Source organism: Drosophila yakuba, chromosome 2L (assembly GCF_016746365.2).
Source record: "Drosophila yakuba strain Tai18E2 chromosome 2L, Prin_Dyak_Tai18E2_2.1, whole genome shotgun sequence".
Taxonomy (NCBI): Eukaryota; Metazoa; Arthropoda; class Insecta; order Diptera; family Drosophilidae; genus Drosophila; species Drosophila yakuba.
The window spans coordinates 7,428,058-7,449,008 of NC_052527.2; the positions used below are offsets into that span (position 1 = coordinate 7,428,058).

The 20,951-nt window shown below is 41.1% G+C and overlaps 3 protein-coding genes across 7 annotated transcripts in view; 1 reads left to right on the top strand and 2 right to left on the bottom strand.

Annotated features, from left to right (window-relative positions):
- LOC6527209 overlaps window positions 1-12,854 on the bottom strand; it is a 38,905-nt gene extending 26,051 nt beyond the window's left edge. Inside the window, exons 1-2 of one of the 3 annotated variants that reach the window (XM_002088267.3) lie at window positions 12,462-12,848; window positions 9,777-10,060 (exon numbers count right to left, since the gene is read on the bottom strand). In XM_002088267.3, the coding sequence (XP_002088303.2) occupies window positions 9,777-9,915 (139 nt within the window). In that variant the 5' untranslated portion in view covers window positions 9,916-10,060; window positions 12,462-12,848. Of the gene's footprint in view, window positions 1-9,776; window positions 10,061-11,980; window positions 12,179-12,461 lie in introns of those variants that run through there. The other 2 variants (XM_039371463.1, XM_039371464.2) reach the window with 2 other exon arrangements.
- Window positions 12,855-13,776: 922 nt separating this feature from the next.
- LOC6527212 (transmembrane protein 214-B) lies at window positions 13,777-19,008 on the bottom strand. Of its 3 annotated transcripts, XM_002088270.4 has the most exons (8): window positions 18,789-19,008; window positions 18,414-18,715; window positions 17,744-18,358; window positions 17,474-17,678; window positions 17,225-17,370; window positions 14,741-15,157; window positions 14,512-14,630; window positions 13,777-14,440 (listed from the first exon to the last, which is right to left on the bottom strand). In XM_002088270.4, the coding sequence occupies exons 1-8, from the start codon at window positions 18,907-18,909 to the stop codon at window positions 14,326-14,328; spliced, it is 2,040 nt and encodes a 679-aa protein (XP_002088306.1). In that variant the 5' UTR covers window positions 18,910-19,008; the 3' UTR covers window positions 13,777-14,325. The 3 variants fall into 3 exon arrangements, with proteins under 3 accessions (XP_002088306.1, XP_015053176.1, XP_039227394.1); XM_015197690.3 differs by lacking the exons at window positions 17,225-17,370; window positions 17,474-17,678; window positions 17,744-18,358; window positions 18,414-18,715; window positions 18,789-19,008 and adding exons at window positions 15,258-15,377; window positions 16,883-16,944; XM_039371460.2 differs by lacking the exons at window positions 17,225-17,370; window positions 17,474-17,678; window positions 17,744-18,358; window positions 18,414-18,715; window positions 18,789-19,008 and adding an exon at window positions 15,258-15,394.
- A 231-nt stretch (window positions 19,009-19,239) lies between these two features.
- LOC6527213 (vacuolar protein sorting-associated protein 72 homolog) lies at window positions 19,240-20,647 on the top strand. The gene is made up of 4 exons (XM_002088271.3): window positions 19,240-19,467; window positions 19,528-19,660; window positions 19,729-20,029; window positions 20,089-20,647. The coding sequence occupies exons 1-4, from the start codon at window positions 19,334-19,336 to the stop codon at window positions 20,574-20,576; spliced, it is 1,056 nt and encodes a 351-aa protein (XP_002088307.1). The 5' UTR covers window positions 19,240-19,333; the 3' UTR covers window positions 20,577-20,647.
- Window positions 20,648-20,951: the final 304 nt, after the last annotated feature.

Genomic DNA, 20,951 nt, shown 5'->3' on the forward strand with positions numbered 1-20,951 from the left:
TTCAAAAGTAAATAAATCATGATGGTTTTCTCCCTGCTCCTTGATCTGCTTACGCTCATCCAAGTCCTTTCTTTTAGTTCACCACTTTTCTTTTCCTTTGACGCTGACTTTAGTGCTGGGTTTTGGTAAAATATTCGGCGATTTATTGATTCCTTCTCGGCCCGCACACTTGGGCATCTTGTCCCTTTAAGGATCTGATATAGCGTCCTGCTCCAGCGAAGTTAATGAAGTTATTGCTCCGCTCCTTTCCGGCAATATGTTTGCATTATGCTCAGCTGCTGGTGGAGTTGGTCCCTTTGTATTTATCTGCCTGCCAAGGCAGTGAATATTATTTTAATTTATTTAATTGGCTAATGGACGAGCCAATGCTGCTACTCGGCGAACGCTTCATTAGCCTAAGCGAAGCAGATGGCGGCATAAAAATGAAATCGTTATTTCGTTTTTGGATTGTAAACTCTGTAAATTATGGCATTAATGCACGCCAGCTATTATAAAGGCTCATAAAATCAACTCGTTGAAATTAATTTAAAAGAGCCAACGGGTATTGCATATTTAATATTTCATTTTATTGACAATAACTCAGCGGAATTACAAGAGAAAGCTCATCAACATTTAAATATTTCGGCTTTGCAATAAATTTAACTGATTTAAAATTATTTAAGAACGCATTTCTTTCTTCTTTTTCACTTTTTTGTCTTGAACAACCTCACCGATAGCTCTGTTAATTCTTAAATGCCTCCAGTTTAGGAACATTCGAGGGTTTAACTTATGATTCGGCTTTCTTGGGTGATTATCGTTGATATCACCTAACCAGATGCGTATCGATTTCATGCCAGAGGATCGGGAAACGTATCCACCAGGCGGTCTTTCCACGGAAATTAAATTCTCAATGTAGTCCAGGAATATTTGAGACGAACGATTCATGGCGACGGACGAGCAACAAATGTGAAAATCCAAAGAAAACTGTTGAATTTATACAAACAGTTGGCCGATATGAGGAAATCGGTTGCACATTTTCAAAACTTCTGGCTTTCTGATTAACTACAGCACACACAGCCCTTGTTTTAGAAGGAATTTTATTAATGCTGATGCAATTCTTTAATATATACCATACTAAAATTATATTAAAATATATATATAAACATGAAAATTGAATACATAAAATTCACAATCAGATTAGCTGTGTAGCAAGATTTGAAAACCTGCCATGAAAACAATTTCTTAAATCTGACATTCAGTAATGTGTCGTTGCTAAATTCATTTTTATTTTTCTAGGCAGTCAAAATTTGGTTAAGGATGTGTAGTACAGAGGCATTAAGAGCACACAAGGGGCCGCACTTTTCGGTGGACAGGAGAAGGAGCAGCAGAATGGCAGTGGTCGCTGGTCGCTGGTTAAGGACGTACAATCCGAATGTGGGCGTGTGTAGGCGACCCATTAGCCCGCACTACGGTAGCTATGCTCCGGATGGCACCCGCATGGATGTCCTGGTGGAGCTGCTCAAGGATGCAACTCGCAGGTCGCAGCTGGACGAACTACTGCTGCTGGTTGCACCCGGAAGTAGCTCGCATTCGCAGAAGATTCACTGCTTCGAGAAGGAGACGCGGCACCATCTCGGAATGATGCCCACCACGGAATCGGAGGTGGACATTCTGAGGGAGTACGAGGATATGCTCCAGTACCAGCTGAGGTTCACCAATCAGTACTGCTGCGTGAAGCGAATGACCTGCGACCGGGAAATCATTGCGAGATTCTTCGATCGCAGTTGTGGTGGCATGGAAACCGAGGTGCATCCACTCTTTGCGAGCTTCCCGAACTTCAGTTACCCTGCAACGGCGCCCAGGGAGTTCAGCAGTGTTGGGATCCAGGTGCAGATGAGCAAACCGCAGATCAGGGCTTTGTGGAAACCCAAGATACCTGTTCACCTGCGAAATCTGGAATGCATACGACGATCGCTAAGGATTCTGTCACTGACGAACTTTAGGAAGCGCTCCCGACCTTTCCTGTAGCTCCTCATGAGTGCTGTTGATTTTGATGCAATCTAGAAAAGGTGTCTCCTTTTTTTGCACTGTATTTTCAAGGACAGTTTTATAGTTTTGTAAATGTCTAAAGCCATTACAAGCGAACTGTGATTACAAGTAATTAAGAGGGTACTCAACGGAAATTGAAAATAAATCCATAGATAAAGAATACCATTTCTAGTACGTTGCGCCATCGAACATTAAATGGAAAACCTGCCCCTCTTCCACTATTTACCACGAACTTTCCACTCTTGTCCCGCAGCGAATTTGTGGCTCTTTCGACCCGTTTCCCACATTTTCACAGCTTTTCACCCGAAAATGGGTGAATACCGTGGCGTTGCTTTTGAAAAGTGCAGACAAACGGTGCTCCAAATGCTATCCACTCCACTAGTCCTGCCCGGCAACTCCACTCCCTTAGGTTAATCCCAGGATTTGAACTGCTCCCTGTTTCTGCCCCTCAACAATGCAGCTTCAGCTGGAATATAACCAAAATAGCTGGATCCTGTCAGGATCTAAATGGGGCCAGAGGCGCAGCACATGTTCGTACCAACCTGAGCTCTACCATTTCCACGTTAATTTGCATTGAATTATGCTCCACGCAGTGCATATTCGAAATCATCCAGGTTGATTAGCGTGTTTGGAGCACACACCGTGTATGGACCATGGAGACTTGCCAATGAACTGCTAATTTAAGAATTTTACCCGAACTGAACGCGGTTACTATTTAAAATTGCTAACAAAGTAACTAATCAGAAAACTGCACTAGGTCTACACTAATTTGGACATCAAAGCACTACAACTTTTTATTACTTTTACAAATGTAGTTGCTTTTAGCTGGGCTTATCACCATTAGTGATAATAGAAAGTAACTGCTACGTGTTTGGAAGCGAAAACACAATATTTGTAAAACAAGAACACCAATAAACTAGGAAGCGAGTGTCGAATGAGAAGAATATGTTTTGAAGACACATTGCCAGGCAGCGAAGAAAGTGGAATGGAAGTCCGTGTGGCACAAACAAACGCAGCTTGCTCGCCTCTAATTATATTTCTTTGCGCGTGCAACTTGTTGCAGCTGGTAAATGGCAGAGCAAAAGGAAAAGACCAACTTTCGATGCATTCCTCGGTACATCGAAACTGGGAAGTGGTAAGTGAGAACTGAGAACTGGGATCTGTAATCGAGAGCTGAGGAGCATAAACTGCAAATTAAGCAAGGCACGTAGCAAAAGTTGAGTCCCCGGAACGCCAGAGATGAAGATGGCACGTACTCATACATATGGATATCTAAACTAAGGCAGCTGGCTGGCGCCCAGTTAACCAGCTCCCTTCTAGAGTTTCCCGCAGCTTCTGCTCGATTCCGGTTTTTGGGTGGCCAACGGAAATCATTCTGCTGTGAAGTTCCCTCCCCCAATTGCCGTGAAGTGCGGAGTGTCTTCAGCTCGTGTGTACTGTGTGCTGTGTGCTGTTTGCTGTCACATGAGCTTAGTTCTCCACTTTCCACTCGGTTGTTTGTTTTGCAGGGCAACTAATGAGGCGCATATTGCTTAAGTGTTGCTCAATTACATTGAGTGCTAAGACGCCTTTGACGTTTGAGGTATTTATCAGGGGAAAACTGTTTGCAGGAGAGCTTCGCTCAGTACCTTCAAAACGCAAGCAATAAAAGTCCAGAAATTTGCAATTTTCCAGCAATAAACAGTCTTAACTGCCCAGCAACTATGAAACAATTTCCTGCATTTGTCAGCCGCCAATTCACTCGTCACAACTTTCACTCCAAAAAACTAACACACCAGCCAAAAATGGCTTTTAATTGATTGGCCCAATGAAAACTTTCAAGGAATTGGCAACATCAGACAGGCAAGTAATCGAAAAGAAAATAGAAACGCAAAACAGGACTACAACGCAGCAGAAAAAAAATCATTTTTAAATATTTCCTAAATCTTGTTGAATTTGAAGACTCACATTCAAATTTATATTGAATTAACGTGGTGCAAAATCAAAGTATACAGCTTAAAATAGCTCAGAATTCGTATTGAATTTCGTTCATAAATACTTTTCGTTTCATTTGCTTGTGCATTCGAAATGTTGACAGTAGCGTCATGCATAAAAAGTTTTCCTTTTAAATTGTTTGGTAACTGCAAAATGATTGCACTTCTCGGTATTGCTAAAAGTTGCCCAGTTGCAAGAGTTTTTTGAATAACTTTTGCCTTTCGTTCATAAAAAAATAAGGAATCGTAAATGAAATGCAATAAATAACTGAAGTGGACAGGCAAATGGTTATGGTATATAGTTAATTGAACTAATAAAATGAAGAAGCTCTTTTATACATTCCAGTAAATTTAAACGCATTCCTAAGCATTCACCTTTCACGAATTTTGTCTGCAAAGTTTGTATTAATTTAGTTTGAGTTTATTTTTCCAAAAAAAAAAATATTCGAAAATAATGGCAATAATTCGGTGGCCAAAACGCACTCTCAAGTGCTCGGCAAACTTTCCGGCCGTGTTAATTGAAAATCGTCTGCCAACTTTCGAACAATACGCCTCAAATGAGACGAGAACAATCAGGTGGCCCAGACAGATGTAGAAAGCCCATAGATGGCTTGTAAAGGCCAATTTATTGTGTTGATTTGAACTGAGTGACTGGTTCCATGGTTGGGGTTATGATGGGTTAGGATGAGTTGGGTTGGGATGGAATGGTTTGTCAACGGCACTGCGAGGCGCGTTCAATCACAATTCTAATTACCAAGCTCCCCGAGGTAATTAACTTTGCATGCATTACACAAATTACACAAACAGTGCGAGTGCTAGTGCGAGTGCGCCGCACCGAAAGCTTTATCAACTCAATTACGAACCGAGGGGGTTCCCCTTCATTTGCTCAGCTCCTTCCCTTCGTCCTGTTGTCCTTGGTCCTGCCGTCCCTCCTGGCAAGTCTGCCGTGGCCTGAAAGTGTCACAGAGATGCTTTACGCAGATAAACAACAAATAAGCATTGTTTGTAATTTAGCGAAATTGTTGTTGCCGCTGCAGCTTCTCCTCCATGCGCCGCCAGGATCCCTTCGCGATTTCGCCCACCCAACCCCACCATTTCCCAAGCCACTCCCACCACCAGGAGCTCCCCTTATCAGCCAACTGCAATCGGGAGTGGGAAGTCGGGAGTTGGAAGTTGGGAAAGGTTACTGCTAGTTTGGAGCCCTTCGGATACAGTGGGCACTGACATCAATGGGCCATTTCGTTTTATTGAAATGAATTTCTCTGGGTGTTATGTACCATCGTTTCCGCAAAGGTCCCTTCGAAAATGGACATCAATTTCGTTTTGTTATAATATCAATTGAATATATGAAAAAAACTGCATTTGTATTATTTTGAATGCGTCAGTTTAGATTTATGTAGTGTTTCATTTTACAAACATTTCCAAACTATTAGAATGACTTCAGCGAAAAAATCTTAAGGCCATTTACCATACAAATTTAAATTCTAGGTTTTTACATTTTATATAATATATGTGGAATATATTTTGAGTGCTCACTGTCAGCCAAGTTAAAATGCGTGTGTGGACTTATTTTGCTACCGTTTGCAGTTGGCTTGTTTGCTGCCGTGTCTTTTACTCTCTGCCCTTCTAGTTTTAAGCCCAGTATCGTATTGCTGCTCTGAGTAGTTTGTGGAAATTCTGTGATGGGGGAAATGTATCCGAGTGCTTATGTAATGATAGGTATATCACGGGTTTGTCTGCAGGGGGGCGTGGTAACAACTTCCTTGACAGTTTAGCATAATTACAAAGTTGTAAAATATATACGCGCAGTGCTCACTTGCATTACATATTGTTACAACTTGGCTCTATGTGTACAAATAACAAAGAATGAATATATACGTGTAAAAAGAGAGCTATATTAAAATGATAGCTTCATACATTTTGGCTCAAAAAACGTTCATTTAACTTCGGTATGCAAAACACTAAACTAAGTCTAGACCCGACATAAACCCACATATCTTGCCGAACACAACCAAAAACTCCAAACAAAACTAAACAAAAAGTTGCAACAAAAGTGAGAAAAGCGGAAATAAATCTAACAGAACGGCTTTAGTAGTCAACTTTAGCCCCAAACCCGCAACAAAACCTCCGAAAATTTATACCCATGTGCAGATGTGTGCCTTGGTTTTTGATTTCTTTTTTGGCCTATTGTCACAAGCCATACACAACCCTCTACATTGTGTATTTGCTTGCAAAAGGCTATATATGTGCATCGCAGCTTACATATGTCAACTTTTATGCCTCGTAAGGGTAATGTTTTCACAGTAGAAAAGATTTGCCACAGATTTCGCCACGCCACAAGGAAATCCAGAACCTAAGTTGTTACATTCCACTCATTTAAATACTTATAAGGCTATTCTTGTTTCCGAATTTTGTAAGTTTTTTGAAGTATATTTCTATTTACTAGAATATTACAAAAGCAATATACAATATATCTTCAATATATAGTACATGAACTAAAAGAAAGGAAATTCCGTGTAACAAAAACACCTTTCTTATAAAAAGATAAATCATGAAAAATGGTTTAAAATGCACAACATATACCTATGTATATACAATAAATACAAATTCCTAACAATTTCGTGGCAAATCACACCAGCAAATCAGTATACCCATGCGACACAAAAGTAGAAAGACTTGAAACAAACAAAGTTGTTGGATTTTTGTTTTAGGCGCTTTAGGTGAACGGCACACAAAGCTAATATTTTTTCGCCAGAAATTTATGTCTAACGATTATTTCAGCTGAACGAATACAACTCACTCCAGCGACCGCAGAACAAAATCATTATTTACACATGTATCGAAATTGGTTCTTCAGTCTAGTACACGAGTGACTGGATTTCATCGTAATTGAGCAAATGTTAAACCTTAAGTCTTTGCAGCAGCTTAGTGACATAATGTCCTTCTTAGTATTTCAATTTGTACAATTACTACTGAACACAGAAAATATTTTGCAAGTAAATAGGCGTGCTTTCAATCATCACTTCTATAAATATTTTCAATATTTTAACATGCTGCATGAACCAGCCTATGGCTATATAAATATTTCTAGTCATTAGATTCACCTCAAAACGCAATATATTTTAGCAGAATCAAATAATGGTTGAATCCAGTTACACACATGCAATTACACGGGGCTGCAGGATGAGCACATCCTGCTTATCTGCATCTGGCTGCAGGATAGCTGCGATATGTGCCACATGTGCAACTCGCATTTGTTTGTGCCCCAGGAATATGGCATCCGTTTGTTTTTGGCCCTTCGTTAAGTCATTCAAATTAGATTGCATTTGGGCCAACGTGCTCGGCATATTAGCCGAAATTAAATGCAATATCTATCCAGCGAACATTTTCCCAAATGATATTTTGAAAAGTATGAACCGAAAACGTATGGCACTGTGCGTACTTAGTGGTTGCTAACAAATTGATATTTTTTAACTAATGGTAGGAAGAAATAAAACCGCTTCAGTAAATACATCATAACATATTGGTAAATAAACATGAAAAACATGTGGGGGCTGACCTAAAAAGAAGTTGTGGGGCACACAATTGTAGGGGCAGGACTACGAGCCACAATTCAACACAAAGGACATGCAGCCATGATTTTTATGAGCTTGTATTTATATGGTTTCCTTATATCCACGCCGTAATAGCCAAGGGTCCTGATTGCAGGACAACATCCACACAACAATGCCATGAAGTTGTGCCCAACCAAAGTGGAATATCGGATGGGAAATAAAATTGCTTTCTCGTGCACATGCTCATACGTTTGTGCGATTGTTCTTGAAGTTACCTTACCAGGAAATTTATGAATATTAAAATAGCATTCCTTTGTATCCTTGACGGAATAATTAACCATGGTTACTTGCCTGTTTTCCTATTTGAAAGGAAAGAACTGCAATTACATAATATCAATGCCAACTAAATTGAATGACTGCTTAATGCGTCGGCTTTGCTCATTAATTCCAAAAATTGAATCTGCATCAATATAATTGTCTGTATTTCCCCTGACTTCATTGAAAACTGACTTATTTAATAAAACAAAGTCGTAAAAGCAGCTTAAGATGTAATACCACTTAAAAACATATTGCATGAAAACCCCTTTTTATTAGCATTTTTATGCTCTTTCTTAAACGAGGCAACAATAGTCACAATCACCGCTCTTTAATCTTCTTTGTTGCTGCAAAATAATTGTAACTTTTATTAATTGCCACGACAACTGCCTGAGCGGAATTTTTGAATTTTAAATAAATTCCCCTTGATGGTTTCAGGATTTCGCACAAATTCGAGTTTAATTGTGCGGCCAGGCTGGGGGACAATAAAATAATTTTACGATCATTTTCCTGCTTTTCCGCATTTCCTCATCGTTCTGGCCAAGTCGAAGTTGAACAACAGCAAAGTCAGAGTTGATTTTTCCGGACTCCTCAGCCAGGTGGCTCCTGCAGGTCCTTCGGGACTGAAGACATCCTCGTATCCTGCCCATCTTCTTCCTGCACTTCCTTCGACTTGCTTGTCTGCACTTTTGCGGCTGACTTTGGCCCAAAACACGACAAGGTGTGGAACAGCCGGTTGAGTTTCCCTTATGACGGGTTTTCCCCACTGGTATTGCCCACATCACCAAGTCAGTGGGCAAGAAAAGTCAATAGCCATCCAGCAGATGCAGTAGAAACAGTAGGAAAAACAGAAGCTATACAGAAAGGGAAAAACTCTGACAATGGAATAGCAAGCTCAAATGCAGGTGGCTTACAAATAGAGCAATTGTTTCTTTTCTGGGTTTATTGGGCAGATTGAAAGGGAGCAGTGAGGCGAGTATCGATAGAGTTTGAGGCAAAGCACTTTCAACTACAATTGCAATGCATTTAAGTCGAATAATAACATATATGAGTTTGTTTATAGAAATATGTTTAAAAGGCAGGATTTAATATTAATATTTTTCATCGGTGATTCAACACTTGACTTTTTAGTCCCCACAAATGGCACAGCATCTTAGTTGTTTTGTGTTTTTGCTATTCAGTACAGAATGTGAGCAACATGGCCACGTAATGTCTAGCATAAACATAAAAATCCATGGTGCGTTGGCCTCCTTCGCCCGAAAGCCGCAAACACAACACCGTTCAGGACTCAGGACTTCCCGCAGGAGACGAAGGATGTGCTCTGGCTGAATGTCGGGAGATTAGGATGAAGGTCGAGGTGGCTCGTCGGTGTCTCCTGTCTGAGTACTCACTCTGCTCTTGGCCATGATTTAATTAAAGTCTACATGTGCTAAGTAGATCTTATTCTTTGCTCGCTCATTCAGTTTATTTGCCTATTTTTCCGAGCTCACTGTTTCGCCTGCTGGCCATAATTGATTTAGGCATTTACTGCATTAGGCCAAAAAAAAGGAAATTCCCCCACACACTAGGAATTTAGTCAGGAAGAGCAAGGCGGAGATAACATATTTGATTTGTCAAGCCAAATTAGGTCAGTTCTCAATAGTGTCCTTTCTGCAAACATATTATTCCATTTACCTTCTTCCATTTATCGCTTACAAAATAAAGTCCACTAATTAACTTGTGCTTTCGTGTTAGCCAATTTTGGCTCACAATTGCTATCTAAAATTCTCATAAACTAAAGTAGCGGTGCTGAGCAATTGTTAATTTATAGCACATACCATTCAAGTCACAGAGAAGGGATTGAAATATGCTTTTGTATGAGCCTTATTGAATTATACGTTTGTAAATTCGGGTGAAAGATACTTACATAACGACTTAACTGCAGGATGCTGTTGGATGGCAGGACTCAAGTGTTGTTGCTGCAATGTCCAGGCTCTCGAAATGCTTATCATTATCACGAGGATTGGCGTTGCGATGCAACCGAAGCATTTGCCCTCCATAGCCATGGTCCTGCGAGCCGGATCTTACTTATTTATATTTATTTACACCTCAAAGGCGGTTAGATGAGTGTAATTTAGCCCCACAACTTTAGGTATTTTGGTTTACATAACTGCTAATGGTTTGGTTCCCCAATCGCTTTTGAAGTGCATTCTATAAAGAGAGGGAGAAAACATTTTCATTAACGCTATTAGTTGTGAAATATTAATTAAAAGCTCTTACAATGAATTAATTTGAACTATTGCTCCCATTCCAATGCTGTTTAACTTAACTTAAATCTTTGAATAATTATAAAAGCACCTATTTGTGGCATTTTTGAAAATGATTTATAGGTCCGAGAATGTAATTTAATAGTTACATCTTACAAAATCAAAGGGATATTGATAGTCTGTGGGAATTGGTATGTGGAATTTGAATTTCTTCTTCAATAAAATTCAATGTTCGTTCAGAATTTACTTCTTCATTATAAATGTCCCTCATTCACATCATTTATCCGCTATCAAATGGCTGCGACATTCATTTAATTTTCCTGCTGCAGAATGTGTGCGTTTGTGTTTGTTAAGCCCCCATATATTGTCGGTAGTGGCAAGTTGCTTATCGCCACCATGTCACAGGAGCAGTTTAAAGCATCGCAATTATATTTACATTCCGCAAGCCGCACTCAAATAGTTTTTTTATTTGGCCATAAAACACATAATTTGTTCAGCGGACAGGTGTTCCCTTGATCATAGCCTTGATCACTCAGTAAATGTGCAAAGGCCAACAACCAATTAAAATGTTAATTACACACACACTGCGCTTTGTTTCACTTTAAGTGCGCCACGAACGATCCAAGAGATATTGTATTCAATAAATATCGACTCTATGTCCCTTGACCCTTTAGGCAATCGCAGCTTTTTAACGATTTCATCCGTGGTGTTCCGTAATGAGCTGTTGGTCATTGGGTCATTGGGTTCTTGCGATGCCAATCAAAGAATTGTGGTCGAATTAACATGGCTCGAAATGCTCGAAATGCACACAGCCATTGTTATCCTCGTGGCATCGATGGCTAATTGAATTTAGTGCTTTTTAGATGATTTAATGCCAAACTAAATGGATTTTCATCATAATGGTGCATTTATGATGTTCAGCCATTGTAATTTATTTGCCACAAATATAGTCTGCTGTTAATTAAAAGTGTATACTGTACTTATATGGTTAAGTCACTCAAATTCAAGGAATCCCACTTATCAAGTTTGAGGTCTGGCTTTTGTCTACCGTTGTGTACGTCAGGCATAAATGCAAGTTAATTAAACAAACCTGGTTGCACATTAATCACCTGGACACCGGCCAAAAAGCCACAAAAGCACCTGGAGACCACTTGATCTTTAAGGAGAAAAGTCAAAAGAAAAAGCTCGAAGGCAAATTCAATTAGAGGAACACGAAAAGGGAAAAGAGCAAGAAAAACGGTTCGATTTCAATGTCGGTTTTTTTTTTGTTGGTTTTGGTTTTGGTGTTGTCCCCGGACATATGTATATATTCCCCATTCAAGCCATTCTTTATAAGGTTATAAGATTAATGAGAGACAAGCTCATCTACTTCTATTCCCTCAAGCGGCACTTAATTAATGCCACATGCAAAGAGTCCTGCGAGGTCCTTGGCCTTTGTCGGGTCCCTTTAAAGGCAGCTGGCAAATTGTCCAACAAGTTTTCTTCTAAATTTCGGTTATGGTAGTATTTAACGAGTTCCCACAAAGCCCGTTGCCAGTTTGCTTAAATATTAAATTAATTAAATGTTCAAGTTATAGTATGTTGCAATTATTTGTTCTTTATTATATGGTAAAAAACTAGCATCGAATGCTTTTATCCCAATATATAAAACAATCCTAGTGCTAACATTTGACCTAAAATGTTTGAAAAAGTTTTCAAAAGTCAAAAACTACACCAGTTATTGGCTGTCTGTGGAATGTTCAATTATTGACTACACAACTTTGACCTTTCAAAAGCATCCCAATTGCATTTTTTGCGGTTTACGGAATTAATTACCGTCCTTACTTCATATTACCACAAGAACTCATTAGGAATGAGGACTCACTGCAAAGTCTATCCGCAATACACGTGCTCATTAGATTGTTCCGATTTTTTATTCTGCCCCGGATTTCAGCGAAAAAATGCGAGGCAACTTCAACAGCAGATAAGGCGAAGGAGAACTTGGTAAAACTTCCATCTCAACTTGGAAAAACTTTGATTCAACATTTATTTCTGCACAGAGCTCCCGGTTGTTTATGCAACTGGCAGGAATTTCAGGTGAAGTCACGAAGAAATGTTCTGTTCTGTTTTCTGTTTCAATCCTATCGCTAAGCGTATAATTTGCAAGAAACCCGAGTAACAAATGCATTTTCGATTGGCATTAAATCACGTCGCCCGTCCGACTTCATTTCCGATGTGAAATAAATGTTTTTCTCTGATTTATCTGTGCTCCAGTTTTAGAGGGGGGAAAAACGAGCCACGTTGAATGCGATAGAGCTGTGTAGGTGGATTAATATTAATGTAATTAGAGCTGTTATTCGACTCACTTTGGATGTTGGCAGCACGACGAATATCTCCATAAACGGAAGTATTCAAGCATCCAATGTTAGTATTTGGTTGGTTGTTGATACAGGGGGGCAATATCTTTCACTGGCCGCTTAAAGCGGCCTACAATTCGAAACTTCACTGTAGCTTCAAGAGCCTTATACACTGAGCGAAATCGAAGTCGATCGACCTTAGTGCCGTCGCGCACAAGTGGAAAAAACATGCGGCACTTGGGCAAGTTGGGAAACCGCGACACCACAATCGAATGCGGCAAATGCGAGATATCCTTTCGCGGCCAAGTCCACAGTCTGCGATAAGGAGTCGAAGTCACATCCGCGCCAAAGGACAAAACACGTGCGCCGCGACTTGAAATACATTTGATACTGCGGCATCCGAGGCCGGAGCTTTTCCGTATTGTTGTTTCCTCCTCGCTGCAAGTAACCGATCCGATGTGAGCCGAGTCCTGCCAGCCACGAACAGGACAAATCCGAAAACAGGACGCGACAGGGGCACTCCGAATACGCCTGACGTTGCGGCGAATTCGGAAAAATCCTTGTATTTCAAGGGGCAACAGTCTAAAGGGGAAATTATGCAAGGAGTATTTATGCAACTACACGTAAGCTGGAACTAAATTTTATTGCTCCAATTAAGAGAAAATTATATCCATTTCATAGGAAAACGAATTCCTGTACCATAGGTAAAGATAATCTGTCTTTAAATTATTAAAAAACATTAAAATTATTATTCAAATATGCAACTGTTTTTTTTGATGTGCACTGCTTTGTATCATGATGCACTGCTTAGAAATTTCCCTTACTGCTTAGATGGGTGGAAACATATATCCAATAAGAATTTAGAACTGGGAAATTTTTAGTTCTTTCACGCAATTGTACTGCTTTCAAGGCATATAAGCTACTTTGTTTCAAGAGAACTGCGCTAAAAATAATCCCCGGGAAATGTTACTGATCTAATTTTCAGTCGTTTTTGGGAAATATAAACTGCTTTCTAAAAATTTACCTTGGGGATTGAGAATTTGGATAGAGGTAGCACTGCTTTCCATGCCAACAGGTGTGTTCAGAATCTTACGATTTATCGAAATACCCCAACAACGCAATCAAACGCAGATAACATTAAAAAATACGCCCTTAGTAATTTACGGGTTTACTTCACATCTTTCATTTTTATTTTATTTACGCAAAATCGTGTTTTCCATTAAATATACAAATGAGATTTAAAATCGAATCGAAAGTTTCGCGCTTTTTTGCAAGTATTGGGGATTCTACGGAAATGTACACACAAATGTAAGAAAACTATAAGTAAAAGTATAAAAATATTTGAATCTATTGTTTGCCTTCAAAATGCAGTTGGAATTGTTAAGTTCAGTTAACATAATAGAGTTAACACTTCGCGCATTGCCACAATAAACGCACTTAAATAATTACAATTACAAAATTTTGATGATAGAACTTTTCACAAAACTCGCAAGCCGTTGTAAACGAATTTAAAAATAATGTTTTCTCAACTCGGAGAAAAATGTTTAAACTTATGTTGTACAACAAAAAATTTCTCGTGTCTTTAACTAATTTATCAGTATAGAGGTTGAATTTACTAGATTGTTAGTGTACACTATCGGCATCCACAAAGATTTGCTCGTATTGCTTTTTCTTAATTAGACCTGACGAGAAGTTGTTGATGAATGTGAATGGCTTCTTGAGTTTCGACTGATAGAACATTTTCCGGTTTTTAACTAATTGCGAAAAATTTGGGCTTCCTTCCACTATTTACTATGACGCGTATTGTGTCTGCATCTGCTGCAGCTGCTGATGATGTTGCTGTTCGAGAGGTAAGCGTGCCTGACGCTTAAAATCATTTGAGCTTAGCGTATGCGTCGACCTTTTTGTGAAACTGGTTGTAGTACTCCAGGGCGGCGTTACGCGTTTGGTTCAGCGCCTGATTGATGTTCTCGGGCGAGAGACGGCCACTAAAGAAAGTTCAGAATCATAAGGGATGCGTTCTCAAAGAAATCAGAGCCAGACAGGCGGGCAAACTTACACAAGAACCTTTTCCTTGATGAGCACGACCGACTTTTCGTAGCTGCTGACTGCTAAATCGCTAGCGCCCGCGGCAAAAGCTTCGATCTTTCCAGACAAATTGGGCACGTATTGGTCAATCTAGAAATTAGATAGCACATATTAACAAAGGAGCCCGAAAGTCATTTAGATATTAATTTAAAACTGGTTTGCGCATGACCTCATCCATACGCCGACTGAAAGACACTTACGAATTTGGCCACAACGGGCCACTTGGCGCCAAAGTATCCCTTGCCGCTCTGGAAGGCGTTGCAGGCCGCATTCCTCGCCAGCTTCCACAGGTCGCCGGTGGTCTTGATCGCCGGCTCTGTGTACGGCGGCACATTCACTTCCGCCCACTTGTAACCCCGCGCTCCGGCGCTCATGACCGTGTACCAGGACTTCTGGACATGCGGCAGCACTCCGGCATTCTTCAGCACCTTGCCGGTGGCAGATTTCTCGAACACGCCCTTGCCGTTGACCTCGGTGTCGTAGTACAGAGCACCGGCAATCAGAGCGATGATGAAGATGCTGCCCAATGTCCACTTGCAGCATCCACATCGCTTTTTCTGTGCCGCGGCATTCTGTTTGTTCTTCTTCTGCTGCGCGCTGCTCTTCTCCTGGACGCTCTACATAGTATAAAATAAGAAAATTAATAAGAATGCTAAACTATTAAATCCTGGGGGAAGATAATGTTGTGGAATCATTCGATTGAAGTAAATTGTTTACCTTTTTGGCGGCCGGCGCTGGTTTGCCGCCCTGTTTGTTACTTTTCGGTTTAACCTGAGCCATTTTCTAACTTAATTTCAATGCGTTTCGATTACAAAGAGTATTTATATTATTCCTTAGCTGTTCGCAAAAAATATGGAATTATTTATTATGTTTATCAGTGCAATTGTGTTTGCTAAAAAGAATGACGAGACTTTTTGAGCTTTTAAACCGAGCTTTTTTTTTTGCGACTGAGCTCGATGACCTAAGATATGAGAATAAGCAAAAACCGCGAGTGGGGATAATTAAAAAGATTTTAATACGTAGTTATAAAACCAATTTGTCCAGATACAAAACATTAATATTCAAACTGCAGCCTTTGGGTTAAAACTCGAATTTTAATCTTAACTAAATGTTGCACAAATTTAAGCAGATAATGAGTTTATTCATTCTAACTTAATCCGTGTGTCATATATATTTACTTTTAAAAGTTGGAAATTAAATAATCAATTTAAAGTATTGCGAGTTTTTAAAATGGTTATCATAGATTTATTTTATGTTTAAATTTCTGGCAAATGACCAATTTCAAATTTGGGCAAAATTAACATACCTTGCCTCTAAAACTAAAGTATCATTTACACTCACAATAGTTTCTTCAAATTTCTGTGGACAAAAGAGTTGAATGAACTATGGCTTATGCCCTCGAAATTTCGTCTCTTTTATGCTTTCGGAGTGAAAGAAAGAAAGAAAGAATGGTAGAAGGCCGACGAGAATCAGGGTCACCGTGGACATGCCACGTGTTGAAGCAATCTTAAAATTGTACTTTTTAGACGCGGGGATTCGGAATCGTGGCGTTGCGACCTTTTCAGGTGAGAGTGCGAAACTGCACCACTGTGCAATAACGAAAGTGAGAGTGCGGAGGGAGAGGCGAAGAGAGGAGGAGAGTGCGCGCTAGCGGGAGAAGAGAGGGAAGTGGGAGCGGGAGGTGAGTGACGAGTGGCCAATCGCAGCTGGAACACATCAGTCAATAGGAAAATAAAAATAAGCATCAGATCAGGCGAAAATTGGGTGTACTGATAAGAATGTTGCCCGATAATGCGGCAATTTATGATGCCCAATGGCCATGCCCACAATGATGCCTAATCTCTCTTTTCGAAAGCAACACGTCTGCTCTGCTCGGAGAAATTTAGCGGCAACTGGAACCCGCATGGCAACGCTATGGGAAAAGTGCAGCTATAGCTGCCACCAATACCAGTGCAAAACGACGGAATACACAACCGTTAATAATGACACGCACACTTATGCCCGTAACGCACTTTGCACTGCAACAGCAACAACAATTGCGACGACGCGATAATTAAGGTGCGGGCCATAAATATATGCTCACTCCAGGCTTTAAAGGCCAGTTGAATTGCGGAGAAATTTTGGGCGAACGCCGGCTAGCGCTTTCCATCTCTTTCCCACAGCGACGTCGCGTTGGCAGCGTCTCCTCTGATCTCTAACTCTATTATCCGCTAATTGTTGCGCTACCTCTGCGTGGGGGAGTTTATTTCGGCTAGCTGCAGTCTTATAAGCTCAAATCATTCTTTTTAGCACCGATTGCAAATATTTATTCACTTTTGACTGTCAGTTCTACAAGTTTATACCTTCGTTTTTCTTTTCACGACAGCAGTGTGACCAGACTAGACAATGCACAAAAGCCAGACCATTTACGAAGGCTCAACGGAAATAGTGTTACCAGAGATGTGTGAAAATTCAAATTTGTAATCAGCGTTCCTGATTTAATTTAAGTTCGGCTCAATTGGTTTTAACGGCTATCAAAATAAATATGTTATATAATAACTAGTTTTTTACCAGAGCTACGTAACACAAAAGAACCTTAACCTGCACCCTAACCCTAACCCTTAACCTATACACCTTAAACTTTTATCTAACTGGGATCAGGACCGTTTTCGTTGAAGTTTGTGATATATTTAAGCCGCACTCACCAGCAAAACCTCCTTTAAACTATCTAGGTGACCTTCATTCCGCTTGCTTCCCTGCAGCTCATCGTTCAGGTTCTCCACATCTTGCAGAAAAGAGTGATATACAGCCGACGTAGCCAACTCATGGGTGGACGTGGTCCAATTGTCGTCTTGGAAACGGTTAGAAATCGACATTAGATACGACATTAACAATAAGTCATTGTACAGAATGTTAAATTAAATTAAATGTATGTTCACAATTGTGTCTCGTACCTATAGCTTTGAGTAGCAGTAGACTAGGCAACTGTTGCTTCTTGTAGTTCATGCGCCACACCCGGAGACAATCATCTCTGCCGCTGCTGAGCAGACAACTAATGCAGCCTTCGATCTCATTTGTCTGCTTGGAGCTGGCACTTATTTCCCGGAAGAGCGTAAGGAATATGTTGGCATGCTTCACAGGACTGTTGATATAGTTTTGCTAAACACAAGAGAAAGAAAGTTCAGTTAAACGGGAGAAATACTATTAATTGTTTTCAGACTAACAAGCAACAAAAGCGCACTTCGCTTCAAACTTTGCTGCCATTCCTTGGGCAGGTTGGTGTAGGGCGCATTCAGCGCATTGTAGGTGGCAAAGAACTCCTGCTGGTTGAGCTGCAGAGGATCCGACGACTTTCGGGCAGCAGCTGCACTCAGAACCCGCTCCATATACTCGACCACAAACTTGGAGTACTGCTTTAGCTCCAGATTGGGCAGCATCAGGTTCTGCCACACGCGAACGCCCTCGTTTAGCGACTGATAACCACCCTGGCCGATGGCCCACAGGATGCTGAGGCAGATGTTGCTGCGGTTCTGGTAGGAGTTCCTCAGCAACGCAGTCTTGGCCAGGTTCCTAGAGCAAATGTTCGGCCAGTTTTGCCCGATCAACTGTAGGATCAGCTTGTAGCCTGCCACCGTCTGATTATTGTTCAGATCCGTTGACATGCTATCCAGCAGAGAGTAGAAAAAATACTCCAGGTTTTGCTCGCCCACACTGCCCAGAAACTCCACAATCGAATACTTGAGCGAGGCACTGGCCAAGTTGCTGGGATACTGAGCGGAGCGGCCAGAGAAGATGGGATCGCAGTCATAGGACAAGGCTTCATTAAAGTATCTTGCAATCTGTGGATAGCGATAGGTTAGCAAGGAATAAGGTAAATCCCGTTAAGAAACATACATGACTTAACCAGCGCAGCTCGGAGCCAGGACAACTGAGTTTCACTTGCTCCAGTTGAGCTGCAAAATCATCCTGGGTGACGTTCCTCAGGGCCAGCTCCAGGGTCTTTGGCTTCGAAGCAGCTGAAGACGTGGACTTTTTCAGGGTCGAGCCAGCGGCATTCTTTACGGTTTGCTTTTTAACTGGCGACTTATTGGCTTTTGAGGAAGATGAGGCACTTGAACTAGATTTCGCAGGGGAATGGGACTTGTTGTTGTTGTTGTTGCCGGAGCCGAACAAATTGCGATACCGCTGAGTTGGCACTGCGAAGTGGATACAAGGGCGGGGGCAAGTATGTTATCGCATTAGCAGGTGCACTCTTTAAAAGATTCTTACACAGCTCCTCCAGTTTGGGCAGCTGGGCCTCAATACGCTTCTTCTCGCTGTGCGCAGTCACCTTCTTGTCCAGGTTCTTTTGCTTGCGCGACTTGGAGACCACCTCCCATTGTCCAGACATGTTGCTAGCAGTCTTTTAATTGATGGAATTAAATGAAATCAGGAAATGCAGGCGGCCGGCAGAATAAAAAGCAACAAGCCAGGAGTGTGACCAGGGCGGCTTGAAAGTGATGTGACCGACTTCCAGTATTTCAAATACTGAATGATATTCAACGCGATTGCAAAGCAGCTGCTTGCTTTTTTGTGTGTTTAAATAGTTTTAACCGTGTTGAAAACACCTGACAAGTACAATTCAATTACTGGAAAAGCTAGTTTCCTTATCATTTCCAGGGCTGCAACAATTCGTATGTGCAACGCAATCGAACGTCTTCAACCTTCCGGGATATTTACTACATTTGCTGCATCGGTCACACTGCTGTGATTGTTTACATTTATAAATTATTAAAAAATATTTTATCATAGTTTTTATATAGAACTATCAAAAAATGGCTGCGTCGCGCTCCCGGCGTAACAATGCCGGCAACAAAATAGCCCATTTACTGAATGAGGAAGAGGAGGACGACTTTTACAAAACATCCTATGGTGGATTTCAGGAGGACGAAGAGGATAAGGAATACGAGTGGGAACCAATCATTTAAAGAAATTTGAATATATAAGCAATAACAAATCCACTCTGTAGGCAAAAAGACGAAGAGGAGGATGTGGTGGACTCGGACTTTAGTATTGATGAGCATGATGAGCCCATTTCGGATCAGGAAGAGGCGCCCGATAAAAAGCGAAAACGCGGTGGCGTTAACACAAAGGCTTATAAGGTTCAAACGATTCTTAAATACTTTATAGTCCTGTGATTACTTTCAATGAGTTTTAATGGTATCCGCAGGAAACAAAGCCTGCAGCCAAGAAGGAAACAAAGGCCGCACCGGCCTTGCACAAGAAAAGACCTGGTGGTGGGGTAACGAAACGGCGGCCACGTCCCCGTTTCACGGTCCTGGATTCCGGCCGCAAATCCATACGCACATCCACGGCGATCAAGACGCAGGCTACCAAAATACGCCTCAAGGAATTGGACGATGCCCGCAAGCGCAAAAAGAAGAAGGTGCGTGTGGAGGACTACATGCCCACGCAGGAGGAGCTGCTGGAGGAGGCCAAAATAACCGAGGAAGAAAACATTAAATCTTTGGGTGGGTATTTAAAGCAATCAAGGTAGCATTTACATTGCAAACTGCTGCTGAATTTATAGAGAAATTCCAAAAAATGGAGCTGGAGAAGAAGAAATCACGTCCCACCAAGCGCACGTTCTCCGGGCCCACGATACGTTACCATTCACTGACCATGCCAGCAATGCGAAAGCCCATTCGCGCAGCTAACCCTGCGAGCGATTTAAAGGATCTCGCTGGAAAGTGCGAACGCACATTTGTCACCATTGAGAACGATTTCAATGACAAGGTGTTCCAGAACATCTTCCGCCACAAACCGCCACCAAAAGCAAGCAATGGCATCTGTCCAATCACCAGGCTGCCAGCCCGCTACTTTGATCCGGTCACACAGCAGCCCTACTACAGCATCCAAGCCTTCAAAATTCTGCGCGAGGCCTACTACATGCAGCTGGAACAGCAGGGCGGAGGCAGCGAGCAGCCCGAGCTGGCCAAATGGCTGGAGTGGCGCAAGCTGGTCAAGGAGAATCGTCTGAAGGCTTCAGCAGCTGCCAGCAAGAACGAAAACAACTAGAACTGCTACCACTTTTGTAGTCTATTAAGCTATAATTATTTTTCGAATAAAAATTGATATACAAACATAAACATCGATTTCAGGTAATGAATAATAACATAAATTACAAATTAGAAACTACTTTTTTGCCAACCCTCGTAAATTAGACGCAGTAGGAAACGTTTACCTAGCGAAATCATTTAAATATATTTCATATAATTGCGACAATGAAGAAGTACATAGGGTTTTTCCCAAAACGTAATCTTTTAAAAGTTTTTATAGTCAACGGACAGTCTGTTTTGATTGTTTTTTTATCAGCAGCATCCGGTTTATTGACTTAACAAGATGATAATACTCTGCCCAAAAGAAAGTTTATCTTGCTGATCCAATTTATAT

What these genes read in the sequence shown, in the direction of transcription:
- LOC6527212 (XM_002088270.4), bottom strand. Translation starts at nt 18,909, where the DNA reads ATGTCTGGACAATGGGAGGTGGTCTCCAAGTCGCGCAAGCAAAAGAAC. An exon ending in AGCTGCGCTGGTTAAGTCAT is followed by an intron (nt 18,359 to 18,413) that starts GTATGTTTCTTA and finishes CGCTATCCACAG; the next exon opens with ATTGCAAGATACTTTAATGA. An exon ending in GTTTAAAGGAGGTTTTGCTG is followed by an intron (nt 15,158 to 17,224) that starts GTGAGTGCGGCT and finishes TATACTATGTAG; the next exon opens with AGCGTCCAGGAGAAGAGCAG.
- LOC6527213 (XM_002088271.3), top strand. Translation starts at nt 19,334, where the DNA reads ATGGCTGCGTCGCGCTCCCGGCGTAACAATGCCGGCAACAAAATAGCC. An exon ending in TTAACACAAAGGCTTATAAG is followed by an intron (nt 19,661 to 19,728) that starts GTTCAAACGATT and finishes TGGTATCCGCAG; the next exon opens with GAAACAAAGCCTGCAGCCAA. An exon ending in AGAAAACATTAAATCTTTGG is followed by an intron (nt 20,030 to 20,088) that starts GTGGGTATTTAA and finishes CTGAATTTATAG; the next exon opens with AGAAATTCCAAAAAATGGAG.